Below are 25,765 nucleotides of genomic sequence, written 5' to 3' on the forward strand. Positions count from 1 at the left end.
GCTTCTACATACCCTCTGTAAATAGCGAACTTTGCTCCAGCCACCAGTGCATGGCTTCAGATCGCGTGGCGGCGTCCATATCACTAAGGCTCTCATGCACACGCTCCACCAACCGCACGCGAGGTGGCGACGCCGCCGGCAGTTCCAGAATGCGCGCACTGATCTTGGTCAGCAGCGCACGCAGAAGCACCAGATTGACGTGCGGGACCAGGGCCGCCAGGCAAATACCGAGTGTATGGGCAATATCTTCCTTGTGTTGCGCCTGCGCAGCACTCAGCGCCTCGTCCACTTGCTCAATGCACCACCACGCCAGCGAATCGCTGCGGTCCGACAAAGACTCGACGACGGTCGACAGAGCCGCCTCCAACTGCGTGGCGTTCAGCTGGGCTGGGAAACAGTCAAGCAGCAGCTGGACATAGAACGGCGTTAGCGCCTTGGTGCGTGGCGCTTGGGCAGCGTACAATGCCAGGACCACAGAATGAGCCGACTCGAACGCATCTTGGAACCGCGTGTCTTCCAGATAGGGCCGGCACATGGGCAGGACTAGGTGATCAATCATCGTATCAGGCAGCTCGCTAGCCAGCTGCTCGACGACCAAGAGGAAAAACGTCGCGTGAATACGCTGGCCAAAACTCGTGTCCTTCGCTGACCGACCTCCTGGCACATCGTCATAGCGCTGGAGCAGCTCGTCGGCCATGGTACTCACAAGCTGCGTGCATGCCTCGGCATCGCGACTCAGGACATCGAGAGCAGAGTAAAAGACTACGCGGTACGACTCAAAGCCGTCCATGCTGAACGTCGATGTAATCCAATACAGCATACCGAAAATGCGTAGCGTCGCGGCAAGGACAAGCAGGTACGGCGCAGGGGTATTGCTGGTCGGCATCGCAGGCCAGTCGCGCTGTAGCACCTCGGACCTGGACCCCGTGGAGCCAGGTGGGTACACCTCGGCGGGCGACGGACATTGCTCCACCACGGTATTCGCTACAGCATCCAGAAGCAGCGTCACGGAAAAGAGGTACGTCTTGAATACGTGCCATAGATCCGTAGTCAGTGCGCGACTTTCCTCGGCAATCTGGTCAGCGGGAACGTTTGCCAGGGGCGACGTTGTCCATGCCATATTTAAGGCTTCGCTGGCCACGAGAAGATGCGGCAGCGTCGCCTGCGGATGGTCACACAGAAAACTGGCATAGTCCATCGCACTCATCGTGGCGCCAAGACGTCGTAGCGGCGCAGAGATGAGGCGCGATAGTGGTCCGGCATGCGCAAACAACGGATGCGACTGCACACGTAGGCACCATTGCTCACTTACGCTGCCTTTCGGGAGAAGAAGCAGGCCGTCAGCACGGGGGTGTGCGTCGTGGAAAAGGGTATCTTGCATACCACGCGCCTCAAAAATGTCGAGGAGGAGCGGAAGAGCACTGTCGATCCATGCCGTATCGGATACCGCCTGCATGGCCGTCTCAGGGAGCAAATCAACGACGCCCGCCGCGAGCGTCAGCGCGGCGGTACGCACAGCGACATTGGCCGCACCGAATTCGGCTTCCCATGTCTTGTCAGGCGTAAGAACAGGCTCTAGCGCACTGGCCCACACAGGATCGAGCATCGCAGCAAGCTTGCGCAGGCGGAACGAGAGGGGCGAGCGGGCTTTGGACTTGGTCCGTTTCTTGCGTTCGTGGGCGATGCCCTGCACTAGGCCTGTGAGCATCGCCAGCTGAGCAAGGGAGCTTCGTGCGCCAGGGTACGACATGCCCGTGTGGACTCCATCGAGGACCGCCTTGACCCAGTCCTTGAGCTCTTTGGGTGCAGAGCGTGGCGAGCGACGACGTAGCACCTTGGTGATCAGTGACATGCGCTCACTCACAGCGAACGACAGCGCCTGTGCTATGCCATTCGCCCGCTCCACAGCATCGCGTGTATGCTGCGAGACGTCACTGGGCGGCGTCCATAGTGCCGGCGACGTCACAAGCGCCGCGGCAAACTCTGTCACATTGACCAGCGCCATGGCCGACAAGTAGTGCCCAATGGAGCCATACAGTGCATTGCGATCGAGCAGTTCAATGTGCTGACGATTCGCAGGTGGTGCTAGAAGCAAGCGGCGCAGCGTCTGGTAGGCCGCGTCGCTGCTAGACGTCAGCGAAGTACTTGCCATCGCAGCCTGGAAAGAGAAGCCGGGCGAGCGGACGACCGAGCGCGGCCAGGACATGTGGAGGATCCACATGGCAGCCCAGGGCTCACTACGCTGAAATGGGCCCAATTCAGTGTACGGCATGCCACGACCAACGCCCGCGACGCCGGCCAAGCGAGGGGCTGGCGGGGGAGCGGCCAACCCTTTCCAGAAGCTCGCAGAGAATCATGCATCACGCGCAGGAAGTGTTTCTCCGTCGCAACGGACCCCAAAATCGTCACCACGCCCTGAGCCACGCGATCCTCACGATGCGTTTCTGTTGCCACGCACCCTAGAGGGCACGCACCACCGTAAGCTTCGCGTTCTCTTGCAGGAATTCCTCAAAGAAGCCACTGCATGGGAAGAAGAACACACCCTCGATGGCATTCGGTGGGCCTCAGAGATGGCACAGGCATGGGACGATGTGGCTACTGCGACTCTGGCCATCCCTGGCACCGATGCCCTAGCCGGAGAGCAGCGCCGCGCGCGCCTTGTTCCTGTCCTTATGCAGCTAGAAGAAGCATCGGCTCAACTTACGAAGATGTGCACTCGTTTGGTACGTAGTATACGTACTCACAGCAGCGCAAGCATGCCAACAAGATGGAGTTGCTCGCCGAGCAAGGTCGCGTGTTGTACCTTGAGGCTGCCTCGGGAAGTCGCGCTGAAGCCATCACACATGAGCCCATGTGGGGCACATGGACCATGGACCGATTTGGTACGTGACTGCCCCTGCTTACCACAGTACGCGCACTTGCGAGTCTCTCTATGCAATACAGTGTGTCTACGGTTCACTTAGCTGGCCTCGTCGATCAACTTCAGCAGGGTCATCCCAGCGCGCCGGACGAGTCTGCGGCGTCCGCACCTAGGCTGACCTCGACGAAGAAGACCTCTGCCACAGATACCCCTCAAACTACGACCGCCTCTTCACCGCATCGACAGGCTCTCGAAGCCTTTGTGCGACTACCATACCTACATGCCTCTGGCATCTCATCCAATGCGCCATCCTTTGGCGCTGATGCAGAGCTGGTCACAGGCGTGAGCCGCCATTTTTTAGAGCATATTTGCGAGACGGAGGTCCGTAGCTTTGCATAGTCCTCAAAGATCTTTGTCTATCAAATCGGGCGATCGGGCCAGACAAAGAAAGAATGGCATGCAGTTGATCATGGCCTGTCGATCGACGGTGACAACGAGGAGAAGGCATCCTTCTTCTTTCGTTCCTCCCAAGTATGTGGGCTACACCGGACGACTGGTACCCTTCTCCGACCTCCATCGAGCAGAGGCACACAGAAGAAGCCATCCATGCGTTATTCGAGCCGTATGTGGGCACGGACGCACGGCCTCTTCCTACGCTTCGTGCGCATGAACACATTGCATATCTGCACCGTCTTCTAGAGCCACTACCTGCACCGTACATAACGTTTGATGCAAATCGGGCCTGGCTTGTGTACTGGGTCGCCCATGCCCTGGATCTACTGGGCCAACCCCTGCAAGGTACGAACCAAGCGCGTGCCATTTCTACGTTACTGCATTTCCAAGCTCCGACGGGTGGGTTCGGCGGAGGACCAGGGCAAATAGGACACTTGATGAGCACGTATGCGGCTGTATGTGCTCTGGCCATCGTGGGTGGGCCTGGCGCGATGCCCAGCGCCGAAGATATCGCTGCGGGCCACAGCGTCGATGTAGGCCGCGGTGGCTGGGATGCTATTGATCGGTAAGTATTGTCCAAGTGCCACTGACTTTCAGGGAGGCAATCTATGCATGGATGATGCGCCTTAAGCAACCAGATGGATCGTTTCTTGTGCACGAGCACGGCGAAATCGATGTACGTGCCTCGTACTGTGTCCTTGTGATCGCCATGCTACTGGGCATCGCCACCGAAGAGCTCATTGATGGGATGGGCTCCTTCATCGCGAGCTGCCAGACGTATGAGGGCGGCTTCGCGGCACAGAGTGCTGCAACGTACCAATCAGACGGGGCCCGTCTGGTACCCTCTGTGTCCGTGTCTCATCAAGTGCCACAGGGCGAGGCGCATGGTGGCTATGCATTTTGTGCACTGGCTGCGCATACCCATCTTTCATTGCTGGGCGCACGCTATGCCGAACCTATTGCTATGCGCCCACTGCTTCGGTGGGCTACGTCGCTTCAAGGTACAGCGATGGAAGGCGGTGGCTTCCGTGGGCGGACAAACAAACTCGTCGACGGTTGCTATGGCTGGTTCTGTGGTGGTGGCCTCATGACAGCGTTGGAGGCTCTTGTAGCCCAAGAGTCCTCCTTCCACAGCCCTGCCCCTGCGCCTGTCGTCTCCTCGCCCGCCTCGGATGCGTCGTGGCAGACAGTCTCTGACTCTGCAGGTGGACTCGAGTTGTTGGATCGTGATGCATTACGTGCCTACATCTTAGTAGCAGCTCAAGTGCCACGTACAGGCGGCCTACGTGATAAGCCAGGGAAGCGTCCGGACGCGTACCATACTTGCTACAATTTGTCCGGTCTCTCGCTGTGTGAGCATAGGCTCTTGCCTCACGCTGAAGCTGCGCAAACTGCCTTGCGCGCGTACGACACGTTACGATCCGCCTCGCAGCATAACGACTTTCAGCGGCAATGCTATGCGACCTGCCTCGCATGGCAGGGCGCTCTAGACGAAGCGCTTGTTGCTCCCACTCACCCCATTTTCAACATCAGCCTACCACACGTCGCACGTATGGTGTCGTTCATGTATGCATAATGAATATCACTACATTCCCTTTTACAACTCGTCGTGCATATGCTGCCCAAGCATCTCATCGGCCAACTCCCGCGCGTCACGGTTGAGTCGTCGTGCGTCGAGACGCAGCTGGATGGTGTGGATGAGACCCGCAATAGTCTGGCTATACGAACGCAGAGCTTCTTCGGCATCTTCGGAGAGTGGATAGCCGTCTTCGTCCGCACCCGCCTCAAGCTGCGTTTCGATTTCCCCTAGATCCTTTTGCAAGCCGCGAATCATACCTTCTTCACCGGCGTTCATCGCGGTCTTAATATCCTCGGGATCCTCCAGCAGATGCTTCTCGATCGCCTGGCGCGCTTGGTCGGCATGCTCGGCAAGACGAACACTCCACTTTTCGCCAATGTGGTCCTGGAGCTCATTCATGAGCATTTCCTTGGTTTGAGGCGTGCTAGGCGGCGTGTCCACACCAGCGTCTTTCGACACTTTTTCGCGGGCACGCTTAAGCGCCTCAACACGCTTCTTATTGAGTTCACGCATACGCTTCTGCTCGCGCTCCTCTTCCTCCTCTACCTCGTCGTCGCCAATCATCTCACCGATCTTGTGCGCCATGTCCCATTGTTCAGAGGTGATACCAGGAGGCAGATCGCCCTTGTCATGTGCATCCGTGCCCGATTCCATCTTACTTTTCGATGCTGCTTCTTTCGCCTTGGCCGCCGCCTCTTCGCGCTTGCGCTGCTTCTCTGTCTCCTTCTGCTCCATCGCTGCCTTGGCCTTTTCTCGCTCGGCCTTGGCCTTCAGCGCCTCTTTATCACCGAGCTGCTCATCGATCCACTGCTTGATTTGGCGGTAGCGCATTGAGCCACGGTACTTGATAGCCTGAGCCTTACCAGTGGCCTCGTCGTACGACTTGACAAAGTACAAACCTGGCAAACGCTCCTTGGTCAAGTGCTCATCGATGTGCTTCTGAGCAGCCGCCAAGGATCCTTCCTTACCGGCATACATGTGTGCGAAGGGGATCTTCGCATGCCGATAGTCTAGTGCGAGAGAACGGAACATAGGCGACGTCTTTCCTAGTTGCGAGACCAGGACCAGCTTGGCAGGGCCAGACGATTTGCTAAGGAAGGGCGGCAGACCCTCGGCATCGAGCTTGCGGATGATTTCCGCGGGAAGCGCATCCAATGCGTAGTCCATAATAGCCTTCGCGCGACGTTCTCCCACGTAGTCCCGCGGCACGCGTTTCTTCGTCGCAGGGAACAGCTTGATCGTCGGGAAACCTTTGACGTCATACTTGCCACACAGCGATGCCGAGGCCTTGTCTTCGCAATCGACGTAGGCAATCTTCACCACACCGTCGAGTTCTCCAGCCACACGTGCGTATTGAGGCGCCAGATTTTGGCAGTACCCGCACCATGGCGCCGTAAAAGCGACCAAGGCCGGTTTGTCCACCTGAAGGATTTCTTTGTCAAAATTGGCACTGGTCAGCTCCAGCACAGGGCTGTTTTTGGGAAAGAGGGCTGCGTGCACAAGAGTTGTGCTCACCAGCACTATGCACGCAGCAAGGCGGCCCCACATTGACACGAACATAGGGCGTGTACGTTGCGTAAGAGAGGAAAGAAACACTTGTGGCGCCCACCACAACACTCGGCGTGACCTCCACGTCAGGCACAGCTGGCTCCGCGCGGAGGCGCCACGCCGTCGTCGCGTTGATCACGTGCCGATCTTCTTCTAGGCAGAGAGCACGACCTTGTGCGTGGACAGCACAGCGTTGTGGGCTTGTGTGGTCGTGGCAGCGTACGTACGTACGTGGGGACATGCTACGTACGCGGACCGCTGCTGCATGGGCAACCCGCACGCCATGGCATACGAAAGGCGTACGGCGCATGTCGTCAGTGACGGCCGCCGAGTTCTTGCGTGCCCAAGCGTTGCGTGGTGCCAATCTTGATCCAGATCCCCGAGGCGTCGACTACAGCTTGTTTGAATCGCAGTCAGACGAGTATGCGCAACAGAAAGACTTGGTCGCAGCGACTGTATCGTCCCTGCCAGCGCCTGTCGCGTCCATGCAGCGAGCGATACATCGTGGTGACTACGCTGCTGCGCTTAAACTCTTTGGACAGTTACAGGAGCTGGAAACACATCTAGATACCCCCCTGGCTGAGTATGCCTCCATGGCGCGTTGGTGCGTAGCCTCAGGTGCTGTGAAAGAAGCGCTTACTTTTCTGGCACGAACGCCCCTGGCGTCGGAAGCGCCTCGACGGACACATCACGACGTGACACAAACCTTGGCATGGCTCGTACGATCGGGCGATATCCCTACCATGCAGCGAGCGATCCTCTTAGCAGCGGAGCGCGAGTACATTCATTCGATACCAAGTGCGTTGCTCGCACTGTACCAAGGCGCATTTGGCGGCACGACAGAGGCCGCGCCGTACTGGTGCGTCATCGCCGCGGCTCTGCAGCGCGCGGGGATCGACACTGTAACGTTATCGCACCTCTTTCAACGTGTTGTCCAAGCACAGATTCGCGCGCGGTATCCGCCTATGCACGAAGGCATGCCTTCCACGTCACGTCATCCTCATGCGTTTTTCCCATGGGATGCTACGACGTCGGCATTGGCGCGTGGCGAGGCTGTGACCAGACGACAGAAAATGACCAAGCATGATCAGATGCGATTTCATTACTATGAGCGCGCCAAGGATACGGTGCGTATGCGCAGTGTGTTGCTCGGTGCGCTGCGGCGAAACACCTTGCCGCCTGTGGAGCTTGTAGCGACATTGCTCTGTGCTACACTGTCGCATACGCACATCCTCATGCCAGCCAGCGATGCACAGCCTGCGTATCGTGTATCGACTGGGGCTTTTCTACGGCCACTCCGACGCCGTCTGCAGCCATGCCATGGCTTATGGGAAACAGCCACGTTACGTGCGCTGGAGAAATCCGGCGATTGGCAAGCAGCGTTGCGATTATGGCAGCTCCGCTTTGAGCCACTCCCTGGTATCCGAGAATCCAGCATGGAGGAGCTTCTTTCTGTGCCGCACACGTACGCTCCTACGTCTTCCTATGGAGCCGCTGTTGCGCGGAATAGCGCGCGACGACCGACGATGCAGCGTGATGTACGTCCCCGCATCGTACCTACGCCGTATGCCTGTGCGACAGCCCTGCGTGCTATGGTGCGTGGGTATGGTCCGCAGGGCAAAGCTCTCGGTGCACTGTATTCGGATATACTTAAAGCCATGGTGCCTGGTGGCCCTACTGCGACGGCTGCTTGCTTTGAGGCGTTCATTGCGATGGCCAGTCGTGTGGACGCCAAGCGATTTCTTAGTCAGAACGCACAGCGGCAGCATACTTCGCAGCTGCCGACGATGTGGTCGATGCTGGCCGATATGCGCGCGATGGGGACGATCCCCCGTGCTACGACCTGGACGTTGTTCTTGCAAGCGCTGCTTCGTGATCCCACGCGCGCCCATTGGCGTATGGCCCTTCGCCTCTTGCGCCATATGACGAGTACAGTGCCCACTCCCAGCGCGACGCCCAGTTCCCCCGCGACGTGGCCACGTGCTACGCGAGGGACCTACACAGGTCTGTTGCATGTGCTGCAGCGGCGGCGGCCTACGGCGCGCACACGGCGCCAGCACCGCGTGATTTGTAAGATGCAGCAGCGTGATGAGGACACGACAGATCGGCCAAACGAATAGGGTACATACTACAAAGGGGTAGATAGGTATTCATGATGAATGCATCTTTAATCGACGCGCTTGATAGGGTGTAACATGGATGGAGCACGGCACACGTCTGGATTCTTCTTCCAGCCCATGTACAGCTCCTTGGCATGCTGGGAATGGTAGTAGAACGACGAGTCTTTGTGCAAGTTTTCATTCTTCTTTTCATAAAAGTCCTGGCGGTTAAGCAAGCGGTTGAGCTCCTCCAGGTCCCATTCATGACGGAAGTAGATCGGGTGAGGTGCAAACACACCCTTGAAGGGAATCGGGAGTGTGTACGTAAACCCAGCCTGCTTGTAGAACGAGTGATCATCGCTGGGCTCCATTTGCGAGTGAAGGACGAGGGTAGTAGGCCAAGCTTCGCAGTGCAAAGACTTTTTTGCCTCGGCATTCACGACGTTCATCGCTTCCAGCAAGCCACGGCTCATACGCATATTGGTACCGATCGAAGCACGTCGGTCCGTGTCCCAGCCCTTGGGATAGTTTTGCACATCGTGCGTCCAGTACCATCCGCTGCCACGTGGATCGAAAATCGGGCCGAGCGTAATCAAATCGGCCTCCTCGCCAATCTTGCTCGTTTCACGAGTCTCACTTAGCCAAATCTCCTCCGAGGATTTGACGCCTGGCATGAACCACGTTTCGTACTTGTCCATACCAGCCAGCAGAGGCTCTCGACGTGCATATTCTTCCACACCCTCGAAAAAGTCCAAGTAGTTGCCGATATACCGCACATCCATCTCCCAGTTGTACACGTAATCGTACTCCTGGTGGTCGAGCCAGAACTTTTGGACCGCCATAAGGCAGGCACGGTACGAAGTCTGCGCAATCATATTGTTGATAAACTTGCCGGGCAACCCTGCATAAAGCACTTCTAGCTGCTTCTCCGACCAAAACTCCACGAGACCCCAAAATTCACGAGGGACACTCGACACCAGCACCTTGTATCGATCCCATTCCGAGGTAAAGACGCTAAGATTCGGATCCTTCACCTCCACTAGGATACGAATATCGTAGGGCGTGTTGGGGTTGTTCAACGACAGTTCACTAATCAGCGCACGAAGGTTCAAGATATCATCCTCACGCCATGGGTAGCCTTGGTACGAGCGCATAACCAGAGCTGTGCGCTTGATTGTAGGATCCAGCATGTACCGCTGGCCATCGTAGTCGCTCGCATTGCGATCCTGACTTGCAACGTGCTGCTGGTAGCATGCGTCCATCAATGCACGCCAATCAGGCACAAACACTTCTTTCTTGTCACGCGTGTTTTGCTGCATGAGGCGCTGGCGCAGCAAATCTTCGTACTCGTCGCGACCCATGCCTTTGGGCTTGGGCAGACCCATCAAAGGATCGTACTGCAGCTGCACACGTGCATCCTCGTTGCTATCGTCGGACAGCTCACCCAATGGCTTCGGATTATCTGGATCATCGTCGTAAATGGTCTGTGTCCGATTCAGCAGTTCCTCCGGTAGGCGATACGTAATGTTAAGCGCTTCGTCCGTGTACATGCTGTACCGTTCCCGGTACGTAATGCACTGGCTGCCATCCAGACCCACCAACTTGTAGTCACCTACAATCGGTTTAGGATGGGAGGGAGGTGTCGGGTGCGCATTCAGAGGTGCCACAGGGATCACTTTACCATGCGGACCAGGGCACTGCTGCAGGTTGGGCGGGATGATGGCATGCGAGGGGCGTACCGAGATCGGTTGGCCCGTCGCATCCAGAGGAACACGTGCATTTGGGTCGATACGGTAGTACGCAATCTCGTACCATTCTGGGCGGTCCATGTTGAAGAGCATTAGACCACAGATTGTACCGAATGTAGTGACAGCCACCATTGTCTTCCAACGCAGCATGATCCAGTGAAATACATACAAAAGGGCGAAAGGAATCATACCAGCCCATTCAATGCGATCGTACGAACGACCTGCACGAGAGCGCGACGAGGACGACGAAGATAGGAATGGCTGTGAAACCGGGCTCGGTATCTCTTCATCTGAGCCTGCAGCCAGTGTATTTGCTTCGTAAGGACGGAATTGAAAACGTTGCGAAACTAGCGACGGACCCAGAGTGTCTGATTCTTCAGGGTCAACGACCGACACAGGCGTATCGTAGCCATTGCTTTGCATTGGCGACGCGCCGCTGCGTGTCATTTAGGCAGAAGCTCAACTCGTGACGATCTTGCAAAGCGACGTCGCCGTCCCAGGCGTCTCGGCCGAAGCCTCTCGTGTAGGCACGCTCGTTCTGTCCACCGCGTGCGCGTCCGCGTGCGGGCAAAAAAGCCGCCGTTGTTATTTCCAGATGGGCCTTCATTTACGTGTCAGCCCCTGCTACCCCAGTATGATAAGCTCCATAGTAGTACATCCTATATCACATCCTCCTCACTACCTTTGTTGCGCTGCATATCGCGCGTTGTTGCGCAATCGCTCCGCGGCCAGCGCGGCGTCTTCATCAATATTACTAGGGTCATACACATAGGTAGGCTGCGTCGGTTCAGTAGCTCGTGTATAAGGCAAAAAGCTCTCCTGCAAATCACTCTTTTGGTCCAGATAGCTCACGCCATCCGAGTGAGAGAGGTCCTCGTCACCGTTCGAGTAGGACGTATCACCTGTCATCGACGCAACGGTGCCCTGCTGTTCAGCACGTTGGTGATGGCGACGGCGGTGACGGCGGCGCTCACGGCGTACAGGCGGCACTTCGAGCCAGTTGTCTTCATAGGGCGCATAAGCCTCATAAATCTCACTCGCCTTGTCACTGCCATCCACAGAGCTGTAAAAGCTCGTGTCAGGTTCCAGCGTACCTTCTGTTGCTCTTGGGTCCTCTGCCGGTGCAGGCTGACGACGTGATGAGCTCTTCGAGCGCGTCTTCTTTTTTGTCACACCTTTTGAGGTGATCGTGTCGCCTGGTGTAATGGGGCCCAGCGCTGTAATGTTGGTGTGCGTCATCGCTGATGGCTGCTGTTGCTGAGCCATATTGCCTGGCGCTGCTTCGGCTGGCGTTGCCGCTGTCATGGATGAATTAGCCACGACGGGCACAGCTGGCATACCTGAGCTTACACCAGAGACACTGATAGGCATCATTTGGTGGCCCATATAAGTTGTGCCTGCTTGCATTGGCATCGGCTGCTGATACGCATCGTACTGGTATGTCGAGCCAAACGATGGCTGCGAAGGGAATGTGGCATATTGCTGCGATGGATCGTATTCCATTTGCTGCATCGGAGGAGGGGGAGGAGGCACGGCCGCGGCGGCTGCCACTGCCTTCTTTTGACTCTTTGTACGCCAGCGTGAAAGGAGCCATGCCACAGCAGCTACTAAAGCTAGAGCCACAACACATCCCACCACAATACCAGCAATAGCACCACCACTTAGGCTATTACTATTCGACGCCGAGCCTCCATGCAAATTCGCTGTAGGGGCGTTCGCTGCTGCGCTGGAGGTAGGGCCCAGGCTGCTGATCACCGACTGTGAATAAGAAAACTTGTCAGAAGACGAAGTTGGTTTGCCCTTGTTTTGACTTTGGGCCTTTGTTGATGATGGCGCACCCTTGGCCTTGCTTTTCGCATTGTTGTTGTTATTGTTATACTTACTTTGATTATTATTATTATTGCCGTTGGTACCCTTGTTTCCATTCGCCTTGGATGAGGGTTGAGTCTGTTTGCTTTTGTTTTCATTTGCATTTTCGTTCTTCTGGCCTTTGGCAGAAGATGCTGCATTTTGCGCATTGTTGGCATCTTTTGGCTCCCCTTGCTTGATCTGGAATGCAGGCGAAGCATTTTGTGGGGACGATGCGTGCCAAGAGGCCTTGTTTGAGCCCTGATCGCGACGATGTCGAAGCATACGCTGATGTGGATTTGTCATTCTGATCAACGTATTGACAGTGATCGTAGCAATGGCGAAGTGTGTGCCTTACCTATCTGTCCATATATCGTACTATAATCGGGGGCCTCACTGACTTCAGGGGCCAGGGCTTTGCATACTGTCCTGCACTTTTCTGCATGGAGGGCGACGTTGCATTGGCTTAGATAATTTCCAGGGCCGCTTTTTCATATGGGCGTGGGTTTTGCTTTCTAGGGTTGGCTGAGTTTTTTTCCGATAATGGGTGGAGGACGTAAGGGGTGTGCATCCTAATTCTTTGGTCATGCTGACTGACAGCCACTTGATCGCATACGGCAAGAGGAGTCCCCACAGCCATGGGCTGTAAGGGTGCGAGACTACTTCGCTAGTTTCTGCGGCTATGTAAAGAGAATATCATTATCGTAGGCGCTCGGCTGAGCATGCTCGCGATAATGCCATGAAAATGGTCTAGATACCATACAGGCGTCCCGAGTACCCACGTAATATGCCACCTACTTATAAAGTCATTTACGAAATCATAAGTAATTTTCTTCTCCCGTCGTCTAGTTGGTTTATGACACGGTGCTTATAGAGGTCGAATTTGCGATTGCCCCTGTGAACGGCCCGCTTAACTGCGGAGAGAAACGCCGTTGTCCGGGGTTCGAGTCCCCGCGGGAGAATTTTTTTAAATCGATTCTCGTGGGTTTTATTATTTTGTTTAATTACGGGCACACGAGACATAGTGCGCGTGCACGCAGCCGTCACTTTCATACGATATCACGCATTTATTTTCTCCTTGGCCGATATGGCGTCTCTTGGCCTCTCTATCGATCCTGGGAAGGTGATTTCTCCGCTGTTTACACGTCCAGCTCGGATAATATCGGTAGTGGCTGGCGTATGGGCTGGTGCCTGGGGCACGTACTATCTACTACGGGAACTGAAACGGTGTACGACGCTGGCAAAACGTCGACGAAAGTATCCGCTTCCTAAACGCCATGGCGATGAATCGCAGTGGTTTGGGCATGTTACCTCTGAAGAGCGGAAGAACATCGTATCGCATTTTAGCTCGATGAAGTTTTGCGGTCGCTACCTAAATGTCACACCTGAGTGGCGTGAACAAGGCATCTGGGAATGGATGTGGTGGAAGTTGGTTGATTCGGTCCTTTGGAACAAGGTTTTTGGGTTCGATGGTGGTTTGTCACACGATTTGAAGGACCCGAAAGGGCGTGCTCATTTGGAAGCTGTGTTGCCAGTGCACCCCTTAGATACGAAGCAGTTGTGGGGTACAAGTCGTGATACATCTACTCCATCAAATCTGGACAAGCCTGCTGCGTTTGAATCGGGTGCATCGTATACATGGCTAGGTCAAAGCACATGCCTTGTACAGATGCATGGTGTGACGATCTTGACGGACCCTGTGTTTGGCGACCAACCGATTCCCAGTATTTTCAGTCCGAATCGTATGCGACCTATGCCTTGTACGATCCATGACCTTGTTGACTTGGGGACGATCGATATCGTGCTGGTATCACACAACCACTTTGATCATCTGGATCTATCCATTGTGCCTAAGCTCTCTGAACATGTTCAGTGGATTGTGCCTACCGGGGTAGGCTACTTGCTTGAGCAACGTGGTGTCGCTCCGACGCACATTAGTGAACTGGGCTGGTGGGATGAGACTGTATGGCAACATACTGTGCATGTACGCACGGCTACGTCGACCACACGTGAAGCCAAGCGACGGCTGGATGTGGCTGCTGTGCCTGCCAGTCACTGGAGTGCACGATCACTTTGGGACGTAAATCGGAGCCTATGGAATTCGTACGTCGTTCGTTGTGGTGCACGTGGACGTCGTACGATCTCTTTGTTCTTTTGTGGCGATTCTGGGTACAGTCCTTCTCTCTTTTCCGCGATTGGACGCATGTATGGTCCGTTTGATGTAGCGGCTATCCCCATTGGCTCGTATGAACCACGATGGCACCTGAGCTTGCAACACATGGATCCGCATGGCGCTGTGTGTGTCGCGAAGGACATTGGCGCGCGATCCAGTTTTGGGATGCATTGGGGCACATGGTGTATGAGTGATGAGCGATGGGATGCGCCTCTACATGACCTGGCCACGGCATTGCAAGCCGAAGGCAAGTCGTCCAAATTTCTACGAACAGTAGCGATGGGTGCGACGCATGTGCTGTCTGTGTAATGTAATACGTCATCTATAGTTTGTAGTATGTACCCCGCCGAACGAGGCTCCGTACCTGGGGACTGGCTCTTCAGCCTGTCGCGCAGCTCAAAATGGCAGGGCGAACTATGTATGGCGATCAGACGATCCCATACACACTTCTTGATATGTCCACGCTCTGTTGGCTGATGCAGTCAGTGTCTGTCTACATCGCAGCGGTACCAGAAGCGGGTCGAGACAGGGAGACATCGTTATCGCTAGTACACTACGAATGAACAACTGCGCCATGGTTCTTCGCGAAAGGCGCATTCTTCAGGCGCTTGCCTTCCTCAAAGGCATGCGCCTGCGGCAATGGCCGGCCAAGCGCATCTTCTTTCTTCACTTGGTATATACGCACAAGCCAGTTTTCACTAGTGAACACTTCCTCGAGGGTATCAAGGCGTGGTGATTGTGACGGGCCTAGCATGCCACGTACGCGGTCCATGCCAGCTTGATGGGCATGTAGATCATTGAAGCGGTAGTAGCTCATCTTGTACATGAGGCTCTCACGCATTGTCGGTGTCGCCTGGTCATCGACACGGTATTCACCTCGTGACGTGAAGAACTTGGCCTCGCTGACCTCTTCAGGCCACAAGCCTTGAGCAATACGGATCATCCACAAGAACTTGTTGAGATCGTCTCCGCTGTACCCAATCAAGCCACCAAAGAGGATAAGCACGTAGTCAACATCGTGCTGGCGCAGGATCGGGTACGCTTTCTCTTCGGAGGACGCCATGGCTCGTCCAACGGTGGCGATATGTGTATTGTTCCACGTGTTATTATCGACGAGAGTCGTACGGTCAGCAAAACCGGCAATTTGGTAGCCATAGTCCCACCAACTCATGACCTTGGCGTCCTGGGGCGTGTTCTCACGCAGCCAGTAGTAGGCCTCACGGAAATCGTCGATGATTTGCACTTGGCCGGTAGGTGTCTGCGATGCCAACACGACCGATGGCGACGAGTAGGCTGACGAGGTGATGTGTGTGCAGTGGAACACAAACAGTTCCAGCATAATGAACAGCGAGCCTAGCACAAGGAAGCGCATGTCCCATGGCATCGTACGAGTAAGGCGCTTCTTGCCGAGGCTTGGCATCGTACCGAGTGGTGCGCCTGCATACACATCCATCCAGTGAGAGAGCGCTACTGCCGCACATACACATACGCAGGGCGTAAGTGTCAGCATAAGACGCACCATGACACCCGAGAAGTACGAGGCCATGACAGCATAAATAATCACGAAAATCTGCTCATCACGCAGCTCACGGAATAGGAAGAACACACCGGCAGGGAACAAGAAGAGTAGGCAGTGCAAGTCCATGAAATACGCAGGCCATGCAGGCGGCTGGTGCTCGGAGACAGAGGCAATGATCGGGATATGCTTCTTCGCATACGATGTGTCCCATAGCGAATAGAAACGACCTGTCCACGGCGCAATGTAACCGGCGTACGTTAGAAGGACCAAGGCGCCAAAGGCCAACACTGCCACGAGCGCGACAAACGAGCGCACAAGCACCTTGAACTGCGCTGAACTAACGTATTTGCGGGTGAGTTCTGTGAGCGCAATCAATTGCAGAAGGCCAAAGACACCCAGCGCAGCCATATGCTCGGATGTTCGCACAGGCTGGAATCCCACGAACGGGATCTGCATACTCGCGAGCGTGCCAATAGCGTAAAACGACGAATAGGCCACGTACAAGCGCTCGCTGAAGCGGCCCACCAAAACCAATACAAACGCATGCAAAGGGATCATATTCGTAATGAACACGTAGCCACCCCAGGCAGCCACCATGTAAAAGTAGAACAGCGCAGTGAGCATGCCGAATAGCATCGATCCGTCACGCACAGCGCGCACCCAAAGGTAGAACGTGAACAGCAGCAAAAAGATCGCAATGCACTCGTTGTCGTACGAACCAGCGACGGAGCGCGAAATGTAGCCAGGCGCAATACCGACAAAAATGGCGCCTAGCAAGCCCGCTGCCTCATCTTTCATGATCGATGTGAATAGGTACGCCGCAATCACGGTAAATATACTGAATAGGGGTGCAAGCATCACACAGATGTCACGGATGTTCACAGGTATGTTGAAGAAATGCAAAATGTTGTACAAGGTACCGCTCGTGACCATGAGGCCAGGGAACACGGTACCGCCCGCAGCACGGCCAAGTGGGTACCATGCTGTAGGGTCGAACCAATTCCAGAAACGGTAGTATCCATCCTTCGTGAGAATCTTGGTCGCCCGGAAATTGAACCACGGATCAAACTCATGGATAATCGACTCGTAGCGTACCACAGCAAATAGACGTGACGATACCGCCGCACCTGCAATAAGACAAAGACATACGACACGGATCAGAGACGCAACATCCCGCTTCGCTTGGAGCGAGAGGAGCGTCATACTTCGCTGCACGGTCCTGAGTGACGTGAGAGGAGCCCCCGGGTGTGCCTCGCGAGAATGCACGGCCACGTCCACACCTCCACGTGACTGACGTGCGGCTGGCTCACGTGGCGGCGACGTTGCAAGCGAGAGGCCAAGGTTGTCTCTTGCATCCTCGGATTGTGGGGGACTCCGCATCATGGCGTTGAAATACGTCACGGCTGCATCGTACCCGATAGCCACACCGACATCTAGCTGGGATGTCGTATATATCAATGCTACTGTGGAAGATGAACTGCGTGGCCACCAAGCGTCTGCGGCGCCTATCGCCGTCTCCTTGGTCGCGCTAGAGCCGTCGTGCTCGTCTTCCGCCTCGACAGCGCTTAGTGCCCAAGGCCACGTCTTGTGGACACAGCCCGCGCCCCCTGAATGGGAAGATGAAGCTGGTGTACCAAACCAAGCACCTGCGGTCTTTGTGCCGCGTAGCGAGGAGGGGGCTATGCGTGTCACGATGCGTGTCGTGCAGCCTGTGCCACTCACCGCCGCGTACATTGCTGTACCACCGAACAAGTACGAGATGTGTACGAAGGATGCTACATTTCAAGCGTCTCTTGATGGTAGAATACTACACACCAAGAACACATGCATGTATGGCGATACTCCATGCCGTGTTCTGATGACGGAGCCTGTGGCACAAGGTGTCGTGGACATGGCGCGCACTCGTATTTTTCTTTTGCAGGACGAGGAATCATACCCAGTAAATATCACTTCGTCGTCTACGGAACCTCCAGCGCCATCCATGCCCTTGCCTGACGTCCCCTCGATGCATCGATTTCTGGCGCGTGACACGCCGCCGCCCACGTTGGCTGCACGGTACGTCCCTACACGAAGTATGGTCTCTGCTTGCATCGAAGCATGGAAGCGACGTGGTAATGACATGTACGTGGATGAGGAGAGTGTTATTTTGGTTCAAGAACGCACATTGGCCGATTTGGGCCTTTTTGATGGCGAGTGGGCCGTGGCCAGTGTGCTTACCGAAAACCGGCCGCGTGTAGTGCGTGTTTTTGTTACGTCGCATGAAAACTTGAAAGCAGACGAAGCCTATGCACCGCCGATGCTGATCGCCAACTTGTTCCGTACAACGGCGTACGATCCCTTGGGTGCTGTTGCGCTCACCCTCGATCCCTTACCGCCTCATGTCACGGATGAACTCTTATCGGTCGACGATGAGCGTCTACGTGGCGATGCAGCACAGCCGCCTTTGATTCCACGGGCTGAATCTGTGACGCTCGCCCAAGTCGCTTCGCCTTTCACCACAGATCGGGCGTACGAAGAGCAGTGCGCTGACGCGTTGCGAGCGTTCTTGGCATCTCATCCGCGGATATGGCAGCCGAACGATCTCTTTGCGGTCGCGTTGGTGGGTGGCCAGGCTCGCTTTCAGCAAGTGGATGTGGAGCGCTCGAACCTGTCCGAGTCTCATCAACACTGGGCTGCTCATGCACAGCTACCAGGCTGGCCGCCTGCCTACAATCGTCATGCCGTGTTTTTCCACGTGGCAGAGTTGACGCCCTCATTGATGGACCCTGACACACTGCAATCGCTCATTCCGTCTACTCTACCCGCCCTGCGACAATGGTATATGACCCTGGCGTCGTCAGGTAGTATGGCTGGCGCTGGCTGCTGGGTGGATGCGGCTCATACGCGCATTGTGCAGCAAGGTACAGTGCAGCGGCGTGTAGCCGATGTACATGCATGGCTGGGCCTCACATCGGACAGCCCTGTGTGTCCCCCGGATGGCACCCCACTGACGCAGCCGGGTAGCGCATTTGCTCGACTCGCATCGCTTGTTCATGCGGCGCTCTCACCAGCTGCGCAGCAGCTTGACGTACATTTACTTGTTCTACTCGAAGGTGCGGCGGGCATTGGAAAGCGTGCTCTCACACGCTGGGTCGCGCAGCGCACAGGCACTCATATTCTTGAGCTTTCGTGCACGATGCTCGTCGGCGATACCGATACTCATACCGATGGTGCTTTCCAAGCGCGATGTGAACGAGCACGGGCCTGTGGGCCTTGTATTTTGTTACTTCGTGACATTGATGTGCTCATACGCAAGAGTGCTGGGGAGGCTGCCCAAGGCGCTATGATCAAAGTTTTGCAGCGGTGCCTTACGCCGCCCTCTGACACGGCTGAAGCTATGCCGCTTCTTGTTGTTGCCACCACAGAAGACGGCGAGCGATGCCCTGCTGCGTTGCGTGGGCTGTTTAACGAGACCATCAAATTGGATCCACCCATTGAGCCGGAACGTGCGCAATGGCTCCAGATTGCTGCGGCTCCGTATGAGCTTGGTGCAGATGTGGATTTGCATGCCATGGCAGTACAGACGGCCGCCTTGTTGGCTAGCGACTTGATGGATGTACTGGAACATGCACGGCTTGCAAGCGTGCGTCGTGTTCTTAGTGCTGGCTCGTTCTCTGTGGGCGATGTGGTGGCTGCTAAGCCGATCATCGTTGCGGCGGACTTGGACCAGGCACTGACGCATGTTCGTGCGAGCTACAGTGAAAGTATCGGCGCGCCCAAGATCCCGAATGTGACGTGGGACGACGTGGGTGGCCTGGCCAGCGTGAAGCACGAGATTCTGGATACTGTTCAACTACCTCTCGAGCATCCTGAGCTCTTTAGCGATGGCGTGAAGAAACGCAGTGGTGTGCTGCTTTATGGCCCGCCTGGTACAGGCAAAACGCTTCTGGCCAAGGCTGTGGCTACCACATGTGCTCTCAACTTCTTCTCCGTCAAAGGGCCTGAGCTGCTCAACATGTACATTGGTGAATCGGAGGCCAATGTTCGTCGCGTTTTCCAAAAGGCCCGTGATGCGAAGCCCTGTGTTATTTTCTTCGATGAGCTCGATTCTATCGCGCCGAAACGTGGCAACCAAGGCGACTCGGGTGGCGTGATGGATCGTATTGTCAGCCAACTGCTGGCGGAACTGGATGGTATGGCGTCAGGCTCTGCTGCTAGCGACGTATTTGTGATTGGTGCTACGAACCGACCCGACTTGCTCGACCCTGCACTGCTGCGTCCTGGTCGCTTTGATCGACTTCTCTACTTGTCTGTGGCAGAAACGCACGACGCACAGCTAAATATTCTACAAGCGCTTACACGGAAATTCACCCTGGATCCTGATGTGGGCGATTTGCGTGTTATTGCAGAGCAATGCCCCTTCAACCTGACAGGTGCCGACTTTTATGCATTGTGCTCTGACGCCATGCTCAAAGCCATGACACACAAGGCTTCTGAGATTGACAAGAAAGTGGAGCAGCTGAATAGGATGTCCCGGACAGAAGAGCAGCGGCACTGGCCAACGCCTCTCACGCCGCAGTTTTATCTTTCTGAAATTGCAACGCCGGACGAAGTGCAAGTCAAAGTGGCACGGCAGCACTTTGAACAAGCTCTAGCGGAACTTACACCATCCGTAAGCCCACAAGAGATGGAGCACTACAGACAAGTGCAGCAAAAATTCTCGCAGCCTGAGAAGGAGGAGGTACCATCTGCATCGGAACAGCCAGCGACTTTGATGGGCTCTAGTTTATCTACTGATATGCCTATGTCGACGGCAGCGTCGCACGAAGCGCTCTCCGCATCGGCGCTTGACACTGATGCTTCAGAGGCGCCACAGACTGAATCTGAGCAGGCAGACACAAACGCTTCGAGCTCTACTAAGAAAGGCAAAGGCAAAAACAAAGGCAAAGGCAAAGACAAAGGCAAAGGCAAAGCCATGGAATAGCCGTACCTCTCGAAACCTCCACTGAGCAGGGCAAGCGGTGGTGCATTTCGTAGCCTACGTCCCCGATAGGAATAAGTGACGTTTCTCGGTTATTCCATACGTGGCCCATGCACCTCTCACGTGATGTAGACCCGGGGTCGCCCGGGCCGCCTTAGCGCCGCCCCGGTTTAAGGGGGATGGAGTATATAGGTAGCGCAATTGTTCCTCATACAGTTCTTCTTTACCTTACCAACTCTCTATAAATATGAAGGCTACTGTGATTGGTGCTGCTGGTGGTATCGGCCAGCCTCTCTCGCTTTTGTTGAAGCTGTCGCCGAACGTGACTGAGCTCTCGGTCTACGATGTGGTGAACGCTGTGGGTGTCGCTACCGACCTGTCGCACATCGACTCGCAGGCTCCGTGCTCGGGCTTCCTGCCGGAGAACGATGGTCTGAACAAGGCTCTTGATGGCACCAACCTTGTGATCATTCCGGCCGGTATCCCGCGTAAGCCGGGCATGACTCGTGATGACCTGTTCAACACCAACGCCGGTATTGTCTACGGTATTGCCGAGGCTGTGGCCAAGACGGCCCCCAAGGCGTTCGTGCTGGTCATTTCGAACCCTGTCAACTCGATGGTCCCCATCTTCTCGGAGGTGTTCAAGAAGCACAACGTGTACGACCCGAAGCGCCTGTTCGGTGTGACTTCGCTCGACCTGGTGCGTGCTTCGACGTTTGTGTCGGAGTCGAACGGTGAGCCTTCGGCTGCCCCGAAGTACAAGGTGCCCGTCGTTGGTGGTCACTCGGGTGTGACGATTGTGCCTCTGCTCTCGCAGTCGCAGCCGCCGTTCAAGGGTGACCAGAAGACCATTGAGGAGGTCACCAACCACATTCAGTTCGGTGGTGACGACGTCGTGAAGGCCAAGAACAACACTGGTAGCGCTACTCTCTCGATGGCCTACGCCGGTGCTCGCTTCGCCGACTCGATTCTTTCGGCCGCTCAGGGCAAGAAGATCGACGTGGAGTACAGCTACATTGACCTGACCGCCGATGAGGCTGGTGCCAAGGAGGTCAAGGACGTGATTGGTGACAAGACGCCGTTCTTCAGCGTCCCGATCACTCTTGGCCCCAACGGTGTGGAGAAGATCCACGGTCTTGGCAAGCTCTCGGACTACGAGAGCGAGCTGATCAAGAAGGGTGTCGAGGCTCTGGAGGGTAACATTACCAAGGGTATCTCGTTCAAGCCTACCAAGCTCTAAATAGGGGGCTATGTAGCTCTGTATCTTGATATATGTGTTTTAACGTACTCTGATCCCCTCCGTAGGAAGTCGGAGACGCCTGGCGGGTATACCTAGGATATACCTAGTGGAGAAGCGACGCTATACTTTGTCGTGCACCTCCACCTCTTGTGAACGGCGCGACGATGACTGAGGCACAGCGTGTGAAAGCGCTGTTGGAGAGCCTCCCATCGGTCTCCGCGCCCATAGACCGTGTCGCATGGCTTAATAACGCTTTAGCCACACAGGTGACACACACTGAGACCGGTGATAGCTCTCCTTCGTTGGCTCTGGCGCATTTGCAGACCCTGCAAGAGGATGTCATCGCAGCCACGACGCAAGTGTCCACACAGATCAATTCTCTGATCCAAGCTGCGACGGCCGCTGTACCCAAAGCGACCCAGCAGTCTGCACGTGTTACTGAAGAGGTTACGTCTCTGCAGGCGGAAATGCATGCCTTGCAACTCACCTACCACGAGCTTTGTGTGCCTGCGAATCCGGACAAGGTAGCTGTATCAACAGCGCTAGCTCATGTCTATGATCTAGCTCAAGTTAAGGCACGTATGCAGCGTACTCGCGATATGCTGCAGGCGATCGATTCATGGCCTTTATTCGAAGCGGATATCCAGTCCTATGTGCGCGATGCCGAGTATGAGCATGCTGCTCAGCGCTTAGTGGATGCTACTCAATCACTATCCCACTTTGATGCGAATGATCCACATGTGGCTACACAACAGAGTTTGATCGCCAAACTTGTCCAGCAGCTGGTAGATGCAGCTTCACCAGCCTTGGCCGATGCTATTACGGCTCGCGACATGGATCGTATTTGCTCCATGGCACAAGTATGTGATCTCGTGCATGAAGAAGAGCGAGTGCGTACGATCTACTTCCAAACGCGGGCTGCCTCTGTCTTGTCGGCATGGAATGACCGCTTGTCTTCGCTCGATACACTCGAAGCCATTTCGCACTTGTGCACACACATCACAGAGCTGCTCACGGAGGAGACGAGTGTATATGCACCTGCTCTTCTTGGTGGCGCACCTTATGCCGCAGAACTGCTTACCTATATATGGCACCACCTCGAGCCGGCATGGCCGCCCTACCTTCAGCAACGTGATACGGCGTTGCCTGACGTAGTAAATGCCATGCAACGTATACGCACAGCTGCGACCACATGGACCACGCAGCTGAAAGGATCTCTCTCTACGCCTCGCTTGCGTTTGGACGCATCGAGGGACTGGCGAGATGCTATCTTATTGGCCTTTGTGCCCTACCAGACTCAGTATGGGTCGTTGGAGCATGCTTGCCTACAACGGGCGTGGGCCGATACACAGTCCGCCTTAGCCGCTCGTGTTGATCGGATTTGGGTCGATACATTGGCAAAAGATGAGGCGCCATGGTCCAACTGTGCTACACAGCTCTTGACGTGCTTACATGACCAGGTGGCGCTAGCGGAACACGTTCAAGCTGATGCCCTGCACCGGATGTATGCCTTGACAAATGGAGACGGTTTGCCCGCTGTTGCTTCTGGCTTGTCGGAGGCCTTGTACCCCGCGCTCAACCGACGCCTTGCTTCCATCCTTGATACCCTACGTACGCGTTACCGGCAGCATGCACATACCTCAGCGCCACCGCCTGCCGACATTCTGGCATCTGATGATATGGAAGAGCGGCATGACTGGCAGCTGGTCCGTGCTGCTGCGCCCCTGCTAGGTGTGGCCAAAGCCGTGGAAACCGTGCCTTTGGGAGCAGCGCGTATCGTCACGTCGCATACGCGGGCAGATGATGTACTCCTAGGCCCCTCAGCTCTGCTCACGCAGCTCGAATGCGATATGGATAACGATTTGGTCCTTCAAGCAGCACAGCGTCTCCTCCTTGAGTTCATATTGACTGCGTTCCGGCAGCATTTGGAAGCGTATGGGTCCCACGGAGCATGGTCAGCCCCGCCAGCGGCTGTAGAGACGCGTGTCCGTGTCCCATCGTTTAGTCGCAGCCCTACCGAAGGTATGGTACATTTAGGCGAAGCTCTTCTCAACCTGCCTCGCCTTTTGGAGGCCCTGATCGAGCATGAGTTAAGCCACTTTGCCTACCACGTGGACATGTTGCCATATGCGCATGACGATGAGGGTGCGACAACGCGAAGCGCACGCAAATCGACACCCCGTTCTTTCTCCTTCCACGACCTGACACAGACGCCAGCGGCGGCGGCCGAATCGACGACCTCCACGACTTTGTCATCGTCGTTGGACCAAGTGCTATCGCTCTGGCTTCGGTCTTTGACACGGACCTTGCTGGTATCGTTCGAACAAGATACATTGCCTATGATTGTACGAACGCCGGGCTATGATCGTGCCCAGCTAGCCGCGGATGTCGAGTATTTGGGCACAATGGCTTCAGCGCTTACAGCGTCGTCGCCCCTACTGCGTGAATGGGCGGAGGTGTTACAGATGAGTGCGGATGAGGCTGCCGCCTTACCGACAGGTAGTTTGCTTCGCGCTTCTGCGGCGTTTCAGGCCGTATGGCCATCGATGTAGTATGGATAGATGCATGGCATCGTGTACTGTTTGCCAGCGTGCGTGCGTTGCCTCCATTACTACACAAGAAATGCCTACGATATGGCCTAGGCCGAGGCAGCCTTGGCACGACGTGCCAATACAGCATTGTGCAGACGGTCGAGCATCTCGACAGTGGTCTCGAAGCTCACACAGGCATCGGTAATCGACACACCGTAGGCCAATGCATCACGGTTGCCGTCCTTGGGCTCGCCCTGCTTGCCCTCGTTGATGTGCGACTCGATCATGATACCAGTAATGGCGTCCTGGCCCTGCTCAATCTGCTCAGCGACGACAGCAGCGGCCTTCGGCTGGTTGCGGTAGTCCTTGTTGCTGTTGCCGTGGCTCACATCGATCATAATGCTAGGATGACGGCCCGGAATGGCCTTAACCAGCTCATCCTTGCTGGCCTGCACGCTCTCCGCATCGTAGTTCGTACCCTTCTTACCACCACGTAGGATGATGTGCAAGTCCTCGTTACCGGTCGTCTTCACGATCGACGCCAAACCCTGGCTGGTCACACCCATGAACGCATGCGGCTGCGACGAAGCACGGATGGCATCCACGGCCACACCGATACCACCGTCGGTCGAGTTCTTGAAGCCGACCGGGAGCGAGAGACCCGAAACCAGCTCACGGTGCAGCTGCGACTCGGTCGTACGAGCGCCAATGGCGCCCCACGAGTAGAGGTCCGAAAGGTACTGCGGCGAGATGGTGTCGAGCACTTCACAGGCCACAGGGATGCCCATCTCTGTGATCTCCAAAAGGAGTTTGCGGGCAATATGCAGACCACGGTTGATGTGGTACGAGCCGTCGAGGTCAGGGTCGTTGATGAGACCCTTCCAGCCCACGGTCGTGCGCGGCTTCTCGAAGTAGGCGCGCATAACCACCACAAGGCCGTCCTTCCAGCGCTCATCGTACTTCTCCTTAATACGACGGGCGTACTCCTTCGCCTGGTCGACGTCGTGGATCGAGCATGGACCGACGATCACTAGCAGACGATCATCCTTGCCATGCACGACCTGGGCGGCCTCGTAGCGGCCCTTGGCAATCGTGTTCTTGGCCTTATCTGTCACAGGGAGCTCATGTGTGAGCAGCATGGGCGAAATGAGGGGCTCGTAGCCCGACACACGCGAATCCTGGGCGTATACAACTCCGTCGCTCATGG

General features: G+C 55.8%; 13 protein-coding genes across 13 annotated transcripts; 7 read left to right on the plus strand and 6 right to left on the minus strand.

Annotated features, from left to right (window-relative positions):
* Window positions 1–4: 4 nt before the first annotated feature.
* Window positions 5–2,206, minus strand: Malapachy_3319 (hypothetical protein; the record flags this gene model as incomplete). The annotated part of the gene is made up of 1 exon (XM_018137792.1): window positions 5–2,206. The coding sequence occupies one exon, from the start codon at window positions 2,204–2,206 to the stop codon at window positions 5–7; it is 2,202 nt and encodes a 733-aa protein (XP_017993585.1).
* Window positions 2,207–2,270: 64 nt separating this feature from the next.
* Malapachy_3312 (hypothetical protein) lies at window positions 2,271–3,259 on the plus strand (the record flags this gene model as incomplete). The annotated part of the gene is made up of 3 exons (XM_018137785.1): window positions 2,271–2,723; window positions 2,750–2,882; window positions 2,910–3,259. The coding sequence occupies 3 exons, from the start codon at window positions 2,271–2,273 to the stop codon at window positions 3,257–3,259; spliced, it is 936 nt and encodes a 311-aa protein (XP_017993582.1).
* Window positions 3,260–3,393: 134 nt separating this feature from the next.
* Window positions 3,394–4,889, plus strand: Malapachy_3282 (terpenoid cyclases protein prenyltransferase; the record flags this gene model as incomplete). The annotated part of the gene is made up of 2 exons (XM_018137756.1): window positions 3,394–3,878; window positions 3,911–4,889. The coding sequence occupies 2 exons, from the start codon at window positions 3,394–3,396 to the stop codon at window positions 4,887–4,889; spliced, it is 1,464 nt and encodes a 487-aa protein (XP_017994013.1).
* Window positions 4,890–4,910: 21 nt separating this feature from the next.
* Malapachy_3322 (disulfide isomerase) lies at window positions 4,911–6,440 on the minus strand (the record flags this gene model as incomplete). Its single annotated transcript, XM_018137795.1, has 1 exon — window positions 4,911–6,440. The coding sequence occupies one exon, from the start codon at window positions 6,438–6,440 to the stop codon at window positions 4,911–4,913; it is 1,530 nt and encodes a 509-aa protein (XP_017993522.1).
* Window positions 6,441–6,748: 308 nt separating this feature from the next.
* Malapachy_3306 (hypothetical protein) lies at window positions 6,749–8,560 on the plus strand (the record flags this gene model as incomplete). The annotated part of the gene is made up of 1 exon (XM_018137779.1): window positions 6,749–8,560. The coding sequence occupies one exon, from the start codon at window positions 6,749–6,751 to the stop codon at window positions 8,558–8,560; it is 1,812 nt and encodes a 603-aa protein (XP_017993631.1).
* A 47-nt stretch (window positions 8,561–8,607) lies between these two features.
* Malapachy_3320 (hypothetical protein) lies at window positions 8,608–10,734 on the minus strand (the record flags this gene model as incomplete). Its single annotated transcript, XM_018137793.1, has 1 exon — window positions 8,608–10,734. The coding sequence occupies one exon, from the start codon at window positions 10,732–10,734 to the stop codon at window positions 8,608–8,610; it is 2,127 nt and encodes a 708-aa protein (XP_017993520.1).
* Window positions 10,735–10,965: 231 nt separating this feature from the next.
* Malapachy_3325 (hypothetical protein) lies at window positions 10,966–11,799 on the minus strand (the record flags this gene model as incomplete). Its single annotated transcript, XM_018137798.1, has 1 exon — window positions 10,966–11,799. One exon carries the CDS (start codon window positions 11,797–11,799, stop codon window positions 10,966–10,968), a length of 834 nt encoding a protein of 277 aa, XP_017993523.1.
* A 1,423-nt stretch (window positions 11,800–13,222) lies between these two features.
* On the plus strand, window positions 13,223–14,617 carry Malapachy_3308 (hypothetical protein; the record flags this gene model as incomplete). Its single annotated transcript, XM_018137781.1, has 1 exon — window positions 13,223–14,617. One exon carries the CDS (start codon window positions 13,223–13,225, stop codon window positions 14,615–14,617), a length of 1,395 nt encoding a protein of 464 aa, XP_017993635.1.
* A 244-nt stretch (window positions 14,618–14,861) lies between these two features.
* Window positions 14,862–17,030, minus strand: Malapachy_3294 (glycosyltransferase family 66 protein; the record flags this gene model as incomplete). Its single annotated transcript, XM_018137767.1, has 1 exon — window positions 14,862–17,030. The coding sequence occupies one exon, from the start codon at window positions 17,028–17,030 to the stop codon at window positions 14,862–14,864; it is 2,169 nt and encodes a 722-aa protein (XP_017994090.1).
* Window positions 17,031–17,208: 178 nt separating this feature from the next.
* Malapachy_3285 (aaa-domain-containing protein) lies at window positions 17,209–20,790 on the plus strand (the record flags this gene model as incomplete). The annotated part of the gene is made up of 1 exon (XM_018137759.1): window positions 17,209–20,790. One exon carries the CDS (start codon window positions 17,209–17,211, stop codon window positions 20,788–20,790), a length of 3,582 nt encoding a protein of 1,193 aa, XP_017994020.1.
* Window positions 20,791–21,034: 244 nt separating this feature from the next.
* Window positions 21,035–22,027, plus strand: Malapachy_3291 (nad-malate dehydrogenase; the record flags this gene model as incomplete). Its single annotated transcript, XM_018137765.1, has 1 exon — window positions 21,035–22,027. One exon carries the CDS (start codon window positions 21,035–21,037, stop codon window positions 22,025–22,027), a length of 993 nt encoding a protein of 330 aa, XP_017994086.1.
* A 164-nt stretch (window positions 22,028–22,191) lies between these two features.
* Malapachy_3304 (component of oligomeric golgi complex 7) lies at window positions 22,192–24,579 on the plus strand (the record flags this gene model as incomplete). The annotated part of the gene is made up of 1 exon (XM_018137777.1): window positions 22,192–24,579. One exon carries the CDS (start codon window positions 22,192–22,194, stop codon window positions 24,577–24,579), a length of 2,388 nt encoding a protein of 795 aa, XP_017993633.1.
* Window positions 24,580–24,665: 86 nt separating this feature from the next.
* On the minus strand, window positions 24,666–25,763 carry Malapachy_3348 (3-deoxy-7-phosphoheptulonate synthase; the record flags this gene model as incomplete). Its single annotated transcript, XM_018137820.1, has 1 exon — window positions 24,666–25,763. The coding sequence occupies one exon, from the start codon at window positions 25,761–25,763 to the stop codon at window positions 24,666–24,668; it is 1,098 nt and encodes a 365-aa protein (XP_017994189.1).
* Between the last annotated feature and the right edge of the window lie 2 nt (window positions 25,764–25,765).

Source organism: Malassezia pachydermatis (assembly GCF_001278385.1).
Source record: "Malassezia pachydermatis strain CBS 1879 chromosome Unknown scaffold1, whole genome shotgun sequence".
Lineage (NCBI taxonomy): Eukaryota > Fungi > Basidiomycota > Malasseziomycetes > Malasseziales > Malasseziaceae > Malassezia > Malassezia pachydermatis.